This window comes from Tachypleus tridentatus, chromosome 1 (genome assembly GCF_004210375.1).
Source record: "Tachypleus tridentatus isolate NWPU-2018 chromosome 1, ASM421037v1, whole genome shotgun sequence".
Classification (NCBI taxonomy): Eukaryota; Metazoa; Arthropoda; class Merostomata; order Xiphosura; family Limulidae; genus Tachypleus; species Tachypleus tridentatus.
Genome location: NC_134825.1, coordinates 126,538,786 through 126,555,065, shown reverse-complemented (window position 1 = coordinate 126,555,065; position 16,280 = coordinate 126,538,786). Strand labels below are relative to the sequence as shown.

At 29.9% G+C, this 16,280-nt stretch overlaps 2 protein-coding genes across 5 annotated transcripts in view; one reads left to right on the top strand and one right to left on the bottom strand.

The window, feature by feature from the left end:
- The window catches only part of RPA1 (replication protein A 70), a 33,387-nt gene extending 31,911 nt beyond the window's left edge, over positions 1-1,476 (top strand). For both annotated transcript variants that reach the window (XM_076450123.1, XM_076450114.1), the window contains exons 15-17: positions 420-527; positions 925-1,011; positions 1,170-1,476. In XM_076450123.1, the coding sequence (XP_076306238.1) occupies positions 420-527; positions 925-1,011; positions 1,170-1,277 (303 nt within the window). In that variant the 3' untranslated portion in view covers positions 1,278-1,476. The remainder of the gene's footprint in view (positions 1-419; positions 528-924; positions 1,012-1,169) is intronic.
- DENR (density-regulated protein) lies at positions 1,386-14,788 on the bottom strand. Of its 3 annotated transcripts, XM_076450148.1 has the most exons (9): positions 14,413-14,536; positions 10,538-10,676; positions 10,121-10,181; positions 9,709-9,820; positions 8,201-8,220; positions 6,462-6,549; positions 2,392-2,556; positions 1,976-2,115; positions 1,386-1,512 (listed from the first exon to the last, which is right to left on the bottom strand). In XM_076450148.1, the coding sequence occupies exons 4-9, from the start codon at positions 9,815-9,817 to the stop codon at positions 1,468-1,470; spliced, it is 567 nt and encodes a 188-aa protein (XP_076306263.1). In that variant the 5' UTR covers positions 9,818-9,820; positions 10,121-10,181; positions 10,538-10,676; positions 14,413-14,536; the 3' UTR covers positions 1,386-1,467. The 3 variants fall into 3 exon arrangements, with proteins under 3 accessions (XP_076306263.1, XP_076306271.1, XP_076306254.1); XM_076450156.1 differs by lacking the exons at positions 10,538-10,676; positions 14,413-14,536 and adding an exon at positions 14,700-14,788; XM_076450139.1 differs by lacking the exon at positions 10,538-10,676 and having other exon boundaries at positions 14,413-14,552.
- Positions 14,789-16,280: the final 1,492 nt, after the last annotated feature.

Here is a 16,280-nt window from a genome sequence, read left to right as displayed (position 1 = left end):
TAAAGAAAAGTACCTTTAATCTTAACATGAAAATTACTTTGCAAATGGGTTTTTCTAAACAAATATTCAATATACTCTAATAATCTTTAGTTTATTAAAAATACTGCATGAAAAATATGGTTTTGTATCTACGAAAGACTGCCACATTTTATTGGAAGTTAGAAGTATTTAATATATAAACTTAAATGAAAACAAAGAGGTCATGTTTGGTTAAATTGAGAGAGTTCATGTAGTACAGTCTGTGTTAATCAGCTATTAGTGTAATGTATATAAATAGAATCTTCCTAGCAATGAACATAAATTTGTGGTAGATGTGTAGCTTCCTTTCCAATGAAACTTTATTTTTGTCATAGTTTTTCATGTAGTTTATATACAAGGATATGTTGTGCAAGTATATTTATCTTGTTGCAAATTTGCAGTTCAATATAGCAGACTTCTCAGAAAACCAGTGGGTGACTTGCTTTCAAGAAGGTGCTGAAACTATTTTGAAATCAACTGCTAATGACATTGGCTATCTCAAAGAATCTGTAAGCAATTCTTAGTCTTAATATTTTATTTCCTCCAAATATATCAAAACAGTCACTGTGTGTGGAAACAACTTTTCAGTTGAGCAACCATCAGTGTGTTTGGCTGAAATGTAAACCAGCATGATTTTTCATTTAATAATGAATGTTACAAATAAGCCTTTTTGGTCAGTTTAAACTAAATTATGATAAACTGGTAGTCAGGCATCCAAGATCCCCTAATATTAGTAGCCAAAGAGCTCATGTTTAATCACTTCATGTCATTTTTGTATACATATTTCGTGTCAGATGGTAAAGTATACCAGCAAACTTACTAAACACTTGTAAAGGATTTTTTTTATAGATGCTGTATTATTTTCTTTAGAGGATACAAAACACATGCATCTTTTTAATGTTTCAGAACGAAGACCAGTTTTCAGCAATTATTGATGATGCTAATTTCAGTACTTACATATTCAGACTGAGGACAAAGATGGAGTTGTACAATGTAAGTATCTAGAACATGAAGCAACTTTTGTGTTTAAGTATTCTCTCTATGTGGCATTCACACTAGGGATAAAATATTCATTAAAGTGAAAGCAAGATTTTTAAGACAGGGTTAGTTCACTCTCAGCATAAAGTGAGGTTTTGTCTTATTACTTTTAGGAGGAAAGTCGTCTGAAGACAGTTGTTGTATCGGTCACCCCTATCAATCCCACGGAATATGGAAAGAAACTTCTGAATGATATTCAGCAGATGGAAAGCGTCTTGTAAAGGAAAAATAACCTTTTCAGAAAATATTTCTCTGTGTATGTTCTTAATGTTACATTTACTGTTCCCAGATTATAAAAGTATATCCCATGGAATGCAATACAATTCAAATAATGTAAACTTAAGTTTTATTTCTACTAGTACATTAGTTTCAAACCAAGCTTTGTACAAATAAAAGAATTAAAGTGAATTATTAGCGTGACTGGTTTCCTAAATCTTCTATGAAGTCATCATCAATCTGGAAGAAAAAAATAAAAATACGTTCTCTACAGGACCTCCCATCAAAAAACATAGGTAGTAATTGTTGGATATAAAAACTGTTTTGAGGCTTACCCTCACTAAATATTTAGTTGGGGGTTACAAACACAGAAGTGAAAACTTTAAACTTAAATTAGTATTGTTAGTTCCCTCGCCATCAATACATAATCTCTGTAAAATGCTTGTACAAGTGAATAACAATAGGATGGATTAGATTATAATTAAAATTGTTGTTAATCTAGAAGAAATTACTTCAACCTGAACACAACAAAACCTCTAGAACTGGTATGAAGGCAGTGTTTTGTGATGTTAAGACAAACCACAAATTTATCTATTAATCTGTATGAGCAGTAGGAAAATGAAAACAAGATGTCTGTTTATGGGGGGGATCAAGACAATTTGAATTTAAAATAGTACCATTTACACTTTAAATTTTGACTAACCTCTGGCCATTTTTCAGTAATGATGTCAAAAAGGTCATCCTTTACATCTCCTTGAATCACAAGTTCATCTTCACCAGTTACAGAGGAGCCACAGGAAAACTTGTGAGCAAAAAATTTGGCAGCATCTTTCAGATCAATATCTGAAAGAAAATGTATAAAAATAAATAATAATCAACAGACACATGATTACTTCTACCATGGTAGTATGATCTTCCCATTTCACCGTTTCAAAGCTACATCATCTTCCTTACAGTGAGAAGTAAAGAAGTTTGTACAATAGTAACAAGTGATGGAATCTGTTTAATACTTTGTGTTCATTATATAAAATTGTGCACATTTTAGTGCTTATTATGTAATTCTTGTACAAGTACACTCATAACAGATTTTTATTATGTAATGTAATGTAATATATTTACCAAATGTTTTCAGCCCTGAAACAACAGTAACAGATTTCTTCTTTCCACGAGGAGCACGTGATAAACAAATTCGTTTCTCTTTTTCAGTTTTCTTCTTCGTTTTCACTATACCTTTGCCTCCTCGTTTCTGTCTCTTTTTCTCCTCTTCCCCTGCTCCTTGCTGATCTGCAAGACAATTTACTATAGGTTGTATATATGCCAATATTATTCATTCTTGTATCAACAAAATCTTGATCCTATTCTGTTATCAGTACTTAATTAACAATAAAAACAATTCACTAGGTATTTCTTATACTGGAAAAGGAAACTGACAAAGCTTAAAAGTGATTACTTTTTAATTCAGTGTTTATTAAAACTAGTGAAAGTATGTAAATAATCTATATCTGCAAAGTTTTTAAAATATCCACTATTTCTAACTGTACAGGGCAAGATTAATCATTTTTTTTTATCTGGGGATGGGGCTTAATTTTGTACCAGTTTATCATCAAAGGAGCATTTTAAACCAAGATATTACTGTTATACTTACTAGCATAAATACTTACCCTCTGAGCATTAAATAATGTCCACTATTCATGAGAAAAAAGATTTTAGTTTAAAGATGCACTATATTACAGCATTTCATCAAAGCTGCAGTTATCAATGAAAGTGCCTTGTTTTTCTATTGTAACACTGTAATTTTTATTGATTAAATCTGAAACATCATTTCTGTAGAAATTTTTATTTATTTATTGCTCAGCTATAAAAATACTGTGTAGTTGTAAAAATATTACCCAATTATGATCAGTGTGGTAACTTCAGAGATCCAAATTTTGGATTTACACATTGCAAGTTCCAGTTATTCACACTGTTTAACACTAACTTGTTTCTTGAATCTTATTTCATACTAATTATTGGATTTTGGTTTTATGTTCCACATGAAATGAATTATGAAGGAAAATACTGATTTCTTGAAAGTTAAGACTTCATGAGAATATGATATTAATCAGTATTTTAATTTCTTATGTACCATGATAACAAAAGTCAGGGAAGTGCTGAGAAACAGAAATTAGTAAGTTATAGCAGAAGGATGAAAGATATTGCCATATGTTCCTGAAGTACTTATAATCTACGTAATTTACCATGATTTCAATAATGCTTAGATTCTTGACTATGTAATTTACTAGCCTGAAGAAATCAAAATAGACTGTTTTATGGTTTCATTTAGCATTTCAGTTACTGACAATAATAGCCATTGTTTTCAATCAATAAATGCGACTTGTAAAAATTGAACTTCACAAATTTCATTTTGTAATACATCAGGAGTATTTCCATTTTAAATTTTTGAAATAGGCTAAAGAATATTGTTCTATTTTTGTTGTTTCTTTTCAGGATATCTTTGAACAACAGTAAATCAGGTAATTTGAAAAGGCCTTGAGAAACAAAAGAAAATTATGCCTCCACTTCTTACCTGCTGCTAAACTATGTCAATTATTAGTACATTTTAGTTAGCTCCCCAAATCATGTTAGTGATAATTACCTAATTGATTGCATTTGATATGTAAGATCACATATTGTATAAATAAAAATTCACCTTTTTTTGGTCTCCCATTAAATTTCAATGCATTGTTTAAAAACATCTCTCTGCAAGTACCTAGTTTGAAAATTTTATTTCTCTTTGTATTCACATTAAAAACTAAGGTACTGTTAATTAGGTAGAATTACAATGAATGTCTTGTTTATTTTAACAGGCTTGCAGGTTAATTTCCTAGTGTTTATTTTCTAGATCCATGAACTGAGCACCACTAAGTGGTTAGCAAGTCTTTATTGTATTATGTTAAAAAGAATATTCTTTAGTGAAGTCACATCAGCAAACAACAAAATATGCAAGTGAAAATACGAGGGCTGTTAAAAAAATACGCGGACTGTTTGAATTGCACGGCTCCAGTTGGTTCCAGGGGAATCCGCTTGGTGTCGCTAGGTTCGTACAGATCAGCTGATTACGACGCCAATTCCTGATTGCAGATATCTTCATTTGTGTATTAGCTACACAGTTTTTTCATTTGGCGGATTTCAGAATGAAATGACCTGAAGGAGCAACGACTTGCTGTGAAATTTTGTGTTAAACTTGGAAATTCTGCGACTGAAACTTTTGCTATGCTTAACACGGCTTACGGTGGTGTTGCTATGAAGCGTATGGCATGTTTCATGTGGCATGAATGTTTTAAGGATGGTTGACAGTCCATTGAAGATGATGAGCGTCCTGGACGTCCTTCCACGTCAACTGACGACCCACATGTCGACAAAATCAACACCCTGGTGCGGGCAAATCGACGTCTGACTGTCAGGGAGCTTGCTGAAGAGTGTGAGATATCAATTGGATCTTGTTACGAGATTTTGACCGAAAAATTGAAGACGCACCTCGTTGCTGCGAAATTCAGCCCTCAGAACTCGTGAGTTTTTGGCCAAACACTCGATCACTGTTCTTTTCGCCCCCCCCCCCCCTACTCACCTGACCTTGCTCCTTGCAATTTGTTCCCCAAACTCAAAAGACCCTTGAAAGGAAGAAGATTTGAGACGATTCCCGAGATTAAGGCAAATGCGACGAAGGAGCTGGAGGACATTACAAAAGAAGTGTACCAGGACTGTTTCAACAAGTGGAAACACCGTTGGGATAAGTGTGTGCATTGGGGAGGAGAGTACTTTGAAGGGGTCCCAGACCTGTAACTTCTAAATAAAGTACATTTTGTTTTATGACGTCAGTCCGCGTATTTTTTGAACAGACCTCGTATATAAACAAAACTTATTTTAAAATAGAAATGTGCAATTGTACAATTTGGTCACATCAAAATTAGAATGATGAAAAACATTTGGCCCAGATCTACCTGACCTGGACTTTTAACCTAACAAATTTCTAATCTAAAATAAATATTTTGTATGGCAGATACAAGGCCTATTATAATTTTGATTAAACAGTGGATTGGGAAAAGAAAAGCTGTTTTGAATGCTTGAACTTAACCACTGATAGCTAGTGCATTCTGAAAGCAAAAGTTTAGTACTATATATTTTTTTTGCTCTAATTTGTTTCCTAACTACTTTAGTTACAAAAAATTAGTAGTTTTAAGCTATTAGTTTAATAGTCTCTTTTTCTTTCTTTTTTGATCTTTGTAAAGGAAATATTGTGAAGCTCTTACACTTGATTTAGCTTTTGGGTGAATTTGATTCACTGACTGATATACAAATAACTTATGATTAGAGAAAAATCCAAAACAAGAAAAACTGGTTAATGGCTCACAAAATACTGGATAAAATCTTAGCTATTATAAAATAACAAGAATACAACTGCTAATATAAACCATTAAATGCAGTTTCAGTAACAAACTGAATTGTTGAAATTGAAAGGCATTTCCCTACTTTGTCTGTTGAAAAGAACTAGAAGATTTACAGTTAGTTAGTGATTGCAGCAGGAAGGCTAGGGTAGTAGTAATAAGATGAAGAGCCTGAATAAGGTATTTAGTTAAAATGTTTTTCTCATGTCCTTTGCTTACCACAGTGTTTCATGTTCTAATCTTCACTTCTATCTGACAGTAAAATACCTACAAAAATCACATGAAAGGCCTGACAGTAAAACTTACCAGAATCATGATTTGAACAATGTTCACAGTATAATAAAGTTGGAAGCATTAAGCTCTATGTTACATTATTCTTGATGTTTCAGAAAATTGAATAATTCAATAGCAAATGCCTGCAGTAAAGCAATTTCTTTTCCCAGAAAAATCAAATTTTTTTTGTTATGATGGTGATTAAAAATTCTGCACAGTTACAAAATGTTTAAAAGTAAATTCAAAGTAGCAAATCATCTTGGAAGTTATAAAGACAATCTTAAAATTCTGAAATAATAACTCACAACTAATTGAATTATGACAACAAAGCTTTATTTTAAAATAATATGATTCATAACTGTTTTTATATTTCAAAGAAGTTGCATTTACCAACACTGCAATGAAATTCTTTGTGTTCTTTACTTATAAATTTATAGTAAGATGACACATAAAACATATTTGAACACCTACTGTTCATTTTCTAAAACTTACCTAATTGTAATCTCTTTTCAAATTCATCTGGTAAATTTTTCTGAAGCCATTCTTTACACTTCTCAAAGCCAGGATAATATTCACAATACTAGTAGCAAACAAAACATTTTTAATCAATGCAAGTTTCATATACATGAATCTGAATGTCTTTTATTTCAACAGTGTATTATTCCAAACACAACTTAAATACTTTCATATCTTGTTAATTACAGTATTTTAGTTACTAAATAACCTTAGCTTCAGGCTGATAGTTAAGAATTATATTGCATTAAGTTTATTAACAGTGAATGACACTTTAGTTTAAAACTACACCTACCAGTTAATGTATTCTTAATTTGCAAAAAGAATTTTCAAATTAACATGCTTATCATGTTTTCTAAATACATTTAGACAATTTCATGATATAAAAATTTATAACCTGAGTGCTTTCATATCTGTGTGGCTATCTTTCATGTAATTTAAATTCAAAATATACACAAGAAATACAAATAATATATCAAATAAGCAAAAAAAAGATCCACAATATTTCTCAACTTTGAATCCTCAATATTAATAATACATATATTTCCTTTACAAAATTATTTACATTTTGACCTATTTTTTTTATATTATGTATAAACTTAAAATAACACTATATGGTTCTTCTATATTTCCTATGCTTTAATGCTAACTTAATATTTTTATTCTTTATTCTGAACAATGATCTCATTATTATTATATAATTTTAGTCCTTGATATATTTCCCAGTTCACTCTTGTTTCATATATTGATTTTATTTCTTTCCCAATTTAGAATATCTTTACTGAATCTATTTAAAGTTTAATAAATAAATAACTTGCAAAATGCTAGTATTTAAGTTTTGAAAATGTAATCTGGTATGGTCACACTATAATGAAGGTAATGTGGATCTTATAATTTTCTTTTGTAACTTTATTATAACCCTGAAATTTGTCAGATAGGTACCTCCCCAACAGCAGCTGATACCATTAAAAACATGAAGCATTCCCAGGGAGTTATTTACCAGAAAACCTTTTTTTTAAATAATCAAATTTACAAGTCTTTTTATTCCAGTGAACTTATAAATGATATACATTTATGTGCATTATAAATTAGCCCTAGTGCAAATTCAGTAGTTTTGTTTCTTTGTTGCTAAGCATATAGCTACACAGTGGGCTATCTGTACCCTGCCAACCATTTTTTAGTGTTTTATTACTGCTGAATCAGCACGAGTAGTAAATTTTATAATGTATTCTTCAGCTACTTAATGATAACTATGTATTAAATCTATAATAATCAATAAATTACTTTATTATACAATAGATATGACATTAAAAAATAAATTAGATAGAGAAGGTTTTGTTCTATAATTCAATACAACTTGTATGCAGTTTAGTTTTTAAAATGATGCTAGAATTCACATCAAAGAACTTTATCTTCTACTTTGGAATTCACAACATTGTTATTTTGATATTTTCAAGATGTAAGGCTGAAGATTAATCTCATGTTACCATTAAACATATTTTACAGATTATAAAAAGAAAATACTTATATGGAAACTTTTCTAATAAAATGTTTTGAGTTTTATGTGCTGCCACTGGTGATATCACTGTATGCAAATTAATTGGCAATTTATTATTCTTGTAATAAACTTAATATAAACAAGTTAGAACCTAGACTTTCAAATGTATAATTATGTATATTTACATCTATAAAATTTAAAAAAAGGCATAAAATCTTACCTCAAGAGGCATAGTGCATTCTGAAAAGAGCAAACAAGTTATACAGATAGAACAAATCTAAAATATATCACTATTACATATATTCTACACTTATTGTAAAATTTATTCACATAAAAATCAAAACTATATATTGCCCATGGAAATGTTTCCTATATATCTCACTTTTAAAATAATTAATTTAATAAGAATACTTTACCTTCACTACCACCATTTGTTTTTAAAGTCTAAGGATTATACTTTTATCTACATCTTTGTGGATACTGATTTTCCAATTATAGAGAAAGTATCCAAAGTTATATTAAAATACAAATATTCAGTTTAAAAGTAGGCCTAATATAATCCAAGATACTAAAGTGGAAATGATTTAGTATCAAATTTATTAAAATTATACGACTACTTTTTTGAAAATACAATCTAAACAAACCTATAAACATTAACTGCAGGAGCATCATTTTAGAGAAGCAGTATTTTCAAATAAAATAAATACATCTAAAATATCACCTTAAGTAAAGCTTCATGTCTTTTAAAATAATTATTTACTAAGCCTTGTAGCTTTGTGCCCGAGGTTTCATGCATGGTTAACATGCATTAAGTACAAAAGCAGCCACTCGAAACAATTGCCTATTATGTATTTATAACCACATAAATAAACTTTCAGTGAAAAATAAACAACTTTTAAATAGGTCATGCATATTCACAGCACTTCATCTAGTATATTTGTCAAGGTTTTGATGCAAAATACCCAGCTGATTTTGTTGGTTTGTGAAACAAAATATGTTAATAATGATATGAACAAATGTCCTATTAGTTTTCAGTAAATTCCTCTGTGATCACTATTATGAACCACAATAGTTTTCTTCCTTTAAATAACTGGCATCTATTCAATACATTGGATATATTCAGTTTTTGTCTTTAATTGACTGATACTTATTCAACAAAATAGATACATATTTCTTCCTTTTAGTAACTAGTATTTATTCAAGAGAGTGGATATATTTAATTAGTTTCTTTAACTGGTTTATCATATGGAATGTTTTTAAATTGCTCTTTTATCCTTCAACTCAATGAACTGTACAGTCCTCACACCTATAGTTGCACTTTGGACATGCAAGTTTATAAATGACATAAGACTGCTACATTATAAGTTTAAAATAATTAGTTACTCAAAATATCAGCTTAAAAGGAAAGTGTGAAAATGTTAAAAACAAAAGACGCTCTGTGGAAACAGACTATAGTTAATTGACTGGTATCTATTCATCACAATTATCAATTTCATGAAACTTAAACTTACTAATGCATCACTTATATGTATTTGAAATTCTATGGTTACTACTGTTGGTTAGATTTATTGTAAGAAAATTAAGAGTTACTTTATATTTATATCAAACTTATTAAACTCCAAGTACACAAAATTAGAACAAAAACATTTAAGCTGTTTATTTGTATGATCATCTCTCTTTAAAGAACAACTTCACTATGCATCATTGCTAAAAGTATTTTATACATACCTCCACAGTACAAAACTTTCAGGGGGTAACTAACTCCTGGTTGAGGCCCAATTGGAAAACCATTATGTTCAGTTTCTGATGAATTAGGAGCCTCTACTTCTGATGCCATACTCTAGTGGTTCATCAAACAAACACATATGAACTTCAGGAAAGGCCAGAAAATCATTTAACTTTATCAGAATTTAGCAAGCTAGAACTACTGATATCTCTACTTTTTGTACTCCACTAAGTAATGATGATTTAAACTGTTTTAATTGAGTTTATTTTTTGAAAAACTGATCATTTTTGCAAGTTTCATATTTTCTCATAAAGAAATCTGTTTACAAAACATTGACAAACACTTTAATATGTACAAATTCATATTGATGAAACTGTGTTCACATCTGTTTTACATCATAACTAAAACATTTACCGAAATATATATGGTTCTGTTCAATTTCTAGTTGCTCTGCTATAGGAAAGTCAAATCAGTGCTAGAAAAACAGGAAACAAAATGAGTAAAAGCAAAATTTCACAAGATTTGAATAACATCAGCTCAGCAAATAAACTGAAACACTTATTCTCATCAAATGATTTAAATATATTTAATGATATTAATCAGTTCATCTTATAATATGCTAAAAATCTTTATTTTTATCATTTAGCAGTTGTCAAATAAATAAGTGTATAACTGTTTTCTCACATACTTCTAAACTGAAATTCAGTATTCATACAAATTATTATATAGTGATCATGAAAATAACAATTTAATCAAAATTTGTATTTCAATTTTTTTCAAATATTACATTACAACTATTACAACCCACCATTGATGACATTCTAAACTTACTTTAAAGGAATTGTCTTAAGATATCACTGTGTGTGTTTTGATATAAAAAAAAAATATTGTTGTTACTCAGGGATACAGATGGGCAAGTTTTAAGTTGTTATATGGTGTCGTAGTTTTCCTTCAGTTGTGTCTAAATTACCTAAAAAGAGCAAGTGGAATTTCTACAAGAGAAATGTTTAGTCATACATAATTTCACTACATGAAAGGAAAATATGCTAATGTATCTGAACAAAACATTTTATAAAAATGTACATATTTTTTTAAATCAACTGAAAAAAGTCTATACACATACATTACTTTATCTCTTATTAATTATAAAACACAAAAGATATTATGCTGCTTGATTTTTAAAAAACTTTTGTTAGCATTCTTTTTCAGCAGTAAAGTAATAAAGCATTTCAAAAAGAAAAAATAACCTAAGTAAATCTATTGAATTTCTTAACTGTAACTTTTGTTTTTGAAGACAAATGTATGTTATGAATACTAAGGCCATTAGAAAGAATTTGAATGACATTACTATTCCATCAATACAAACTTACATATTATTAGATTTGAAAATATTGTTATTTAGGTCAGCCATGGTTGGAAACATTTTTAATTTTCTTTTATTTTAAAATTTCAAAGGACGCTCTATAAGTTGTTTATCCTGTGATGATTTTAAACTTGCATACTATCTTATTCGGGAATTATTTTGTCTGTAAACTCCTCCCACAGTTTTGGAGCTAGAATAGAACCAAACTTGGCAGGCAGACTCAGGATGCCCTGAAGAAGGAGGGACCTTATTTATATGGTACAGCCTAATATCCTTATTTATTTATGGTATAAAGGTGGATTTAAAATATGGCCAGAAAGTCACTTAGGCATAAAGGGAGTCTAGCAGTAGGTTAGCAAAGATATCAAACTTGATTCTGACATTGGAATTTATGTTGTTGGCCACCCTTGGAATGTGTACTTAAACTTGATTCACAAGCTAATAAGCTGGTATGACTACACTTGGTGCATGCACTCAAGTACCACAGCTAGTCATTATCATGTTGGCCTAGATAATCAGTATAACATTAAGATAATTTGGGAGAAACTTCTGTAGCTTTATTACTACATTAGTAGAATTAAGACCTTTGCAGTTACTTCAGCCATAAATATCACCATGAAATTTGGTTGTGTTGAATTATCAATCCTCTACCAGTCTCTAATAGATTGGGTCATTTGGCTGCTTGCAATGAAGAATGAAATGCTTAAGAGGTTTATATAAGTGAGGTCTTTCACAAAACATACTGATAAAGGTATCTCTAGTGAATAACAGAAATGATGTCAACATCAAGTCCAAGATCTGATGTTCCAAGAATAAGAAAAAAAACCTAAAGTGCATTCTGAGACCTAAACCAAGACTTGACTTGAATTTCAGGACTGAGATCAAACTTTAAAAAGGAATAATCATATCAGGCTTTCAACGCATAGTTAACATCTTACCTGCAAATACTCAATAACTATTTCATGCTAGTATTCAATCATAGCCATTTGCTGATATAAATGGTGCATACAGCTATTCATTACCCAATAAAAATAATCTATTTATTTCAATATAAACATCCAAAATAATAATTTAAAGAACTGTAACACATACTGACTTTGTTATAGTTTCATTCCATTCAATCAACTTAAGAATACACAATGCAAAAAAATATAAAACTATTTTGGTAATGCTTTAAATTGTATGGCACAAAAAATTCAAATGATATTCAATTACATATATGTACACATCACATTTAAATATTTATTACTGTCATTCAATGAACATTTAACAACAATTAAACACTTCAATGAGGTTGAAGTAACAATGCAACTTAAATACAGCATACAAAACGTTATATTTGAGGTTGATAATCAGTTAATACTTAGCAAGTATTACATAGATACCTTGATTAGAATGTCCAATTGATTTATTTCCATTTGAATAATTTAATCAATAAAAAAAGAAAATTTCTATACTAACAGATGGCTAAAGATCAGTGCATGTCAAACACTATTGACAGGATTCTTATTCCTATTGAAATTAATTTATTTATTCAGTGATGTCAAGAAAACCCACTTGTAGAGAAAAAATATACATGTAAAAACGACTCGTTTGGGTTGAGAAAACCCACTTCTAGAGAACAATATATACGTGTAAAAACAGCTCGTTTGAGTTGAGAAAATATTTTTTGTGAACCTGAAGATGACCGAAGGAAGTCGAAACGTTGTTCGCTCCTCTACGTAAAATATTTTCTCAACCCAAACAAGCTGTTTTTGCATATATAATTTATTTATTGTTAAATATTAATTACCAATAGTGATTAATTAAATGCAATACAAATATCTAATAGCCTGCCAAGTTCATATATATTTATGCCATATAGTTAAAGCATTACCATTATTATTATTAGTTTTGTTATCTGTTTGTGCATTATCATGAATAATAACCTAGTTTGCAAGTCTTTTGTGAAAATGAAATTAATAATTTCCTGAAAATAAAGGGTGGGTTTAAATATTTACTTTTCTCAAGGGTGGTTGGGTAGGGATAGCCTTGTTGTACGTGTGTTACTACATACAACAGATCAAATATCAATAAATTTTATTAAGCTTCTTTAGATACTTTTAAAAATCTGAAAAAAAACTTTAAAGTTTCATTAGATTTATAGAAATCCACCTTAAAAATTTTGGCACAAAATTCTTTACACGACTTGATACAAAAATAGTTATAAGTTGTGTACTTTCAACAGTCCAACAAAATAGCATTAACACTTTCATTTTCAGTACTACAGAAACAAGTAGACAGCATAGATCCAACTAAATTATTATGCAAATGTTTTATTACTAAAGCTATACAACTAATTATCTTATCCTATGTTGCATTTGTAGACTGGATTAACTAAAAATAGATATAACTTGACTGAATACTGGTACAAAACTTTCCATTTTGACTGGAGGTTAAGAGGGTACTTAGGTCCCCCTCATGTACAAGTTCTTGGATGTAGTCTAATCTAACTAAGCTATTTTGGACAACAATCAGTATCAAATTTGAATCTGGTTTGATATTTAAAAAAAAAATTGAAAATCATATACAAGTTATCATGTAACCTAACAGATCAACAAAATAATTTCACAAAGCTTGTTAAATTTTCAAACGTTAATACTCAAACCTTTTACATATATGCTCAACTGAAAATTGTGAAACCTCTGCACGTAATAAAACATATCACTGATATGACAAATCACAACTTTTTTTTGTACAAATTAAAATGGTTAGAAGTTTAAACCAATGTTGACAATAAAATGCAAAATGTATTTATTTCACATTAAATATAAATTTCACTTTGTAATCATGTCTGGGTAAAGCCATTTCCACAGAATTCAATCTACAGATGGAGAACTTTCACCCATGTTAATTTTATCAAATTTTACATATTTCTTTCTGATATATCACAACTAAACTGATATTCTGCTGGTTCCACTTTTGGCCAGACTGTTATTACTATTCTTACTAGTACCAGCACAAATACAATAATACAAGCAATTTAGCACAACTCAAAATAATACTAATACTAGTATAACAGTATTATACTATACACTTAGTACAAACGCTTCATGAAGTAAGTTAATTTTTTTTACAGTTTATGTTGTAATTAAAATTGTTTTAGCTTTTCAGAATTTATTTCATAATTGGTAACGAATTTCTAACCAGTGACTACGTAATTTAACTGCAGACATTAGTGTAACTGTAAAGTCACAGTGTCAGGACAGAAATATTAACGGTACATTTATTTGTTCCAGAATATTGTTATCTAAGTGTTACTATACTACAACTTTGGACAATACACTGCGTTATTCAAACTCACCTAATTTACTGTATTCTAAACTGCATAACTTAAAAAGTTTTACAATTTAATTGCAAGCGCCTAACTTCCGACTCACAATAATAAAGCGCTCCCTGGTTAACAATAGTATTACTCCTGTTATTTAATCAATACAGTGCCAGCCGTAATCTAGGAGGCATAATTTAAATAAATAATAACAGCTTTTGTTATTCCTTTTTTAATGCAAAGCCACACAATGGAATATCTGCTCTTAGTCTGCTGCTGGGAATTTAATCCTGGATTTTAGCATTCTAAATCCGTAAACTTACCGTGTACCCATCGGGAGACACGAAACAACAACTTTACAGCCCCAGAAGTGTTTGTTTTGCTATCCTATATTTTGGTTTATCTGCTATAGTATATTATAGAGCTACACAAGTAAAATAATATAACATATATTACCTGATCTCTAACAATTATAAGATCGTTCTTATTACTTTCAGAAATGTTCCTTACTTAATAACAGAATAATGAACTAAAGTTTTAGGAATATTCTGGGAAAAGAAAAAAATGCATGAATAAGCAATCTATTAATCATCATTCTTCAATTTAAATTTTGTACAGCTCCTACTTAATACTAGTGAATGATAAAGTGAAATCAAAATCAGTACATATAATATGCGTTAACCTTAATTAGTTGGCAATGAGTCCATGATGGAGGAAACGAAGTCTAATAATAAAGATGAAGACGGTTGGCAAAATACAAAACATTTTATTTACAAGGTTCAAACATTTTAAGAGAAATATGAAAATAGGGTTGCAAGGATATTTATTAGTTTCACTGTGTCGGTATTTGGGTATTGATGTTGTTAAATACCCAGGAGGGTCAGGTACATTTGACCTCTTCGTCCCTCCCGAACGATTATAGCGTCTGTCTTTAGGGTTTTTTTTTAAGCTTTGGGCCAGAGTAAAAGTATAACATTATACTCAGGCCCATTTTAGGGCTCAGTCCATGCATGGACGAACAAGAAGTTATTTTTGTTTTTTTTTCTTCATTTAATTTTTTTTATATATATATATATTTTTGTATTTTCATATATATGTTTTTTTTGTATTTTTCTCCTTTTTCTCGATTGAGAGAATGCTACTACTACTTGTAGTAACACACACACACACACAAAAAAGAAAGTAATAATAATTATTCAATACTTCAAAAAGAGAGAAAAAAATAATAATAATGATTAAAAAAGAAAATAATAATTATAATAATAAAAAGAAACAAGGACTAAGTGTCTAGTGCATAGTGGCCAGCTTGTGTTACATTTCTTAAATATATGTTAAAAGGGGAGAGGTATTTAGGACCATTTACATCATGTACGTGATATCTGTCGAGATCACACATTAAGTCATTTTTATGCCAATTTTTATTGAAATATTTTAGAGAATTATGCAAGAATCTTTCAGATATTGTATCTATGTTTGCATACTTGTGCATGAATGTGGTTGAGGTGCTACGTGGTACTTTATATGCTGAAGTTAGTACTGAATTTTGTATTCGTTGAAGTTTCTGTACATGTGTGGGTGCTATGTTAATCCAAGCAGGTGATGCATATTCTATTGTTGGTCTAATGTACGTTTTGTAGATTTTAAGTATGTTGTCTGGTGATGTTCCTTGGATTTTACCTGAAAGACTACTTGCATAGTTTGCTCTTTTCCAGATTCGTATCAGTACATATTTATTAGCTACAACTTGTTTGTTTGTTTTGAATTTCGCGCAAAGCTACACAAGGGCTATCTGCGCTAGCCGTCCCTAATTTAGTAGTGTAAGATTAAAGGGAAGGCAGCTAGTCATCACCACCTACCACCAACTCTTGGGCTACTCTTTTACCAACGAATAGTGGGATTGACTG

Bases quoted from the DNA above. Each gene is read 5' to 3' on its own strand.
- DENR (XM_076450156.1), bottom strand. From the start codon at position 9,817: ATGGCATCAGAAGTAGAGGCTCCTAATTCATCAGAAACTGAACATAAT. The intron at 6,550-8,200 runs GTAAGATTTTAT...GTTTGCTACTAG, and splicing joins AATGCACTATGCCTCTTGAG to TATTGTGAATATTATCCTGG. The intron at 2,116-2,391 runs GTAAATATATTA...ATTTTCTTTCAG, and splicing joins TTCAGGGCTGAAAACATTTG to ATATTGATCTGAAAGATGCT.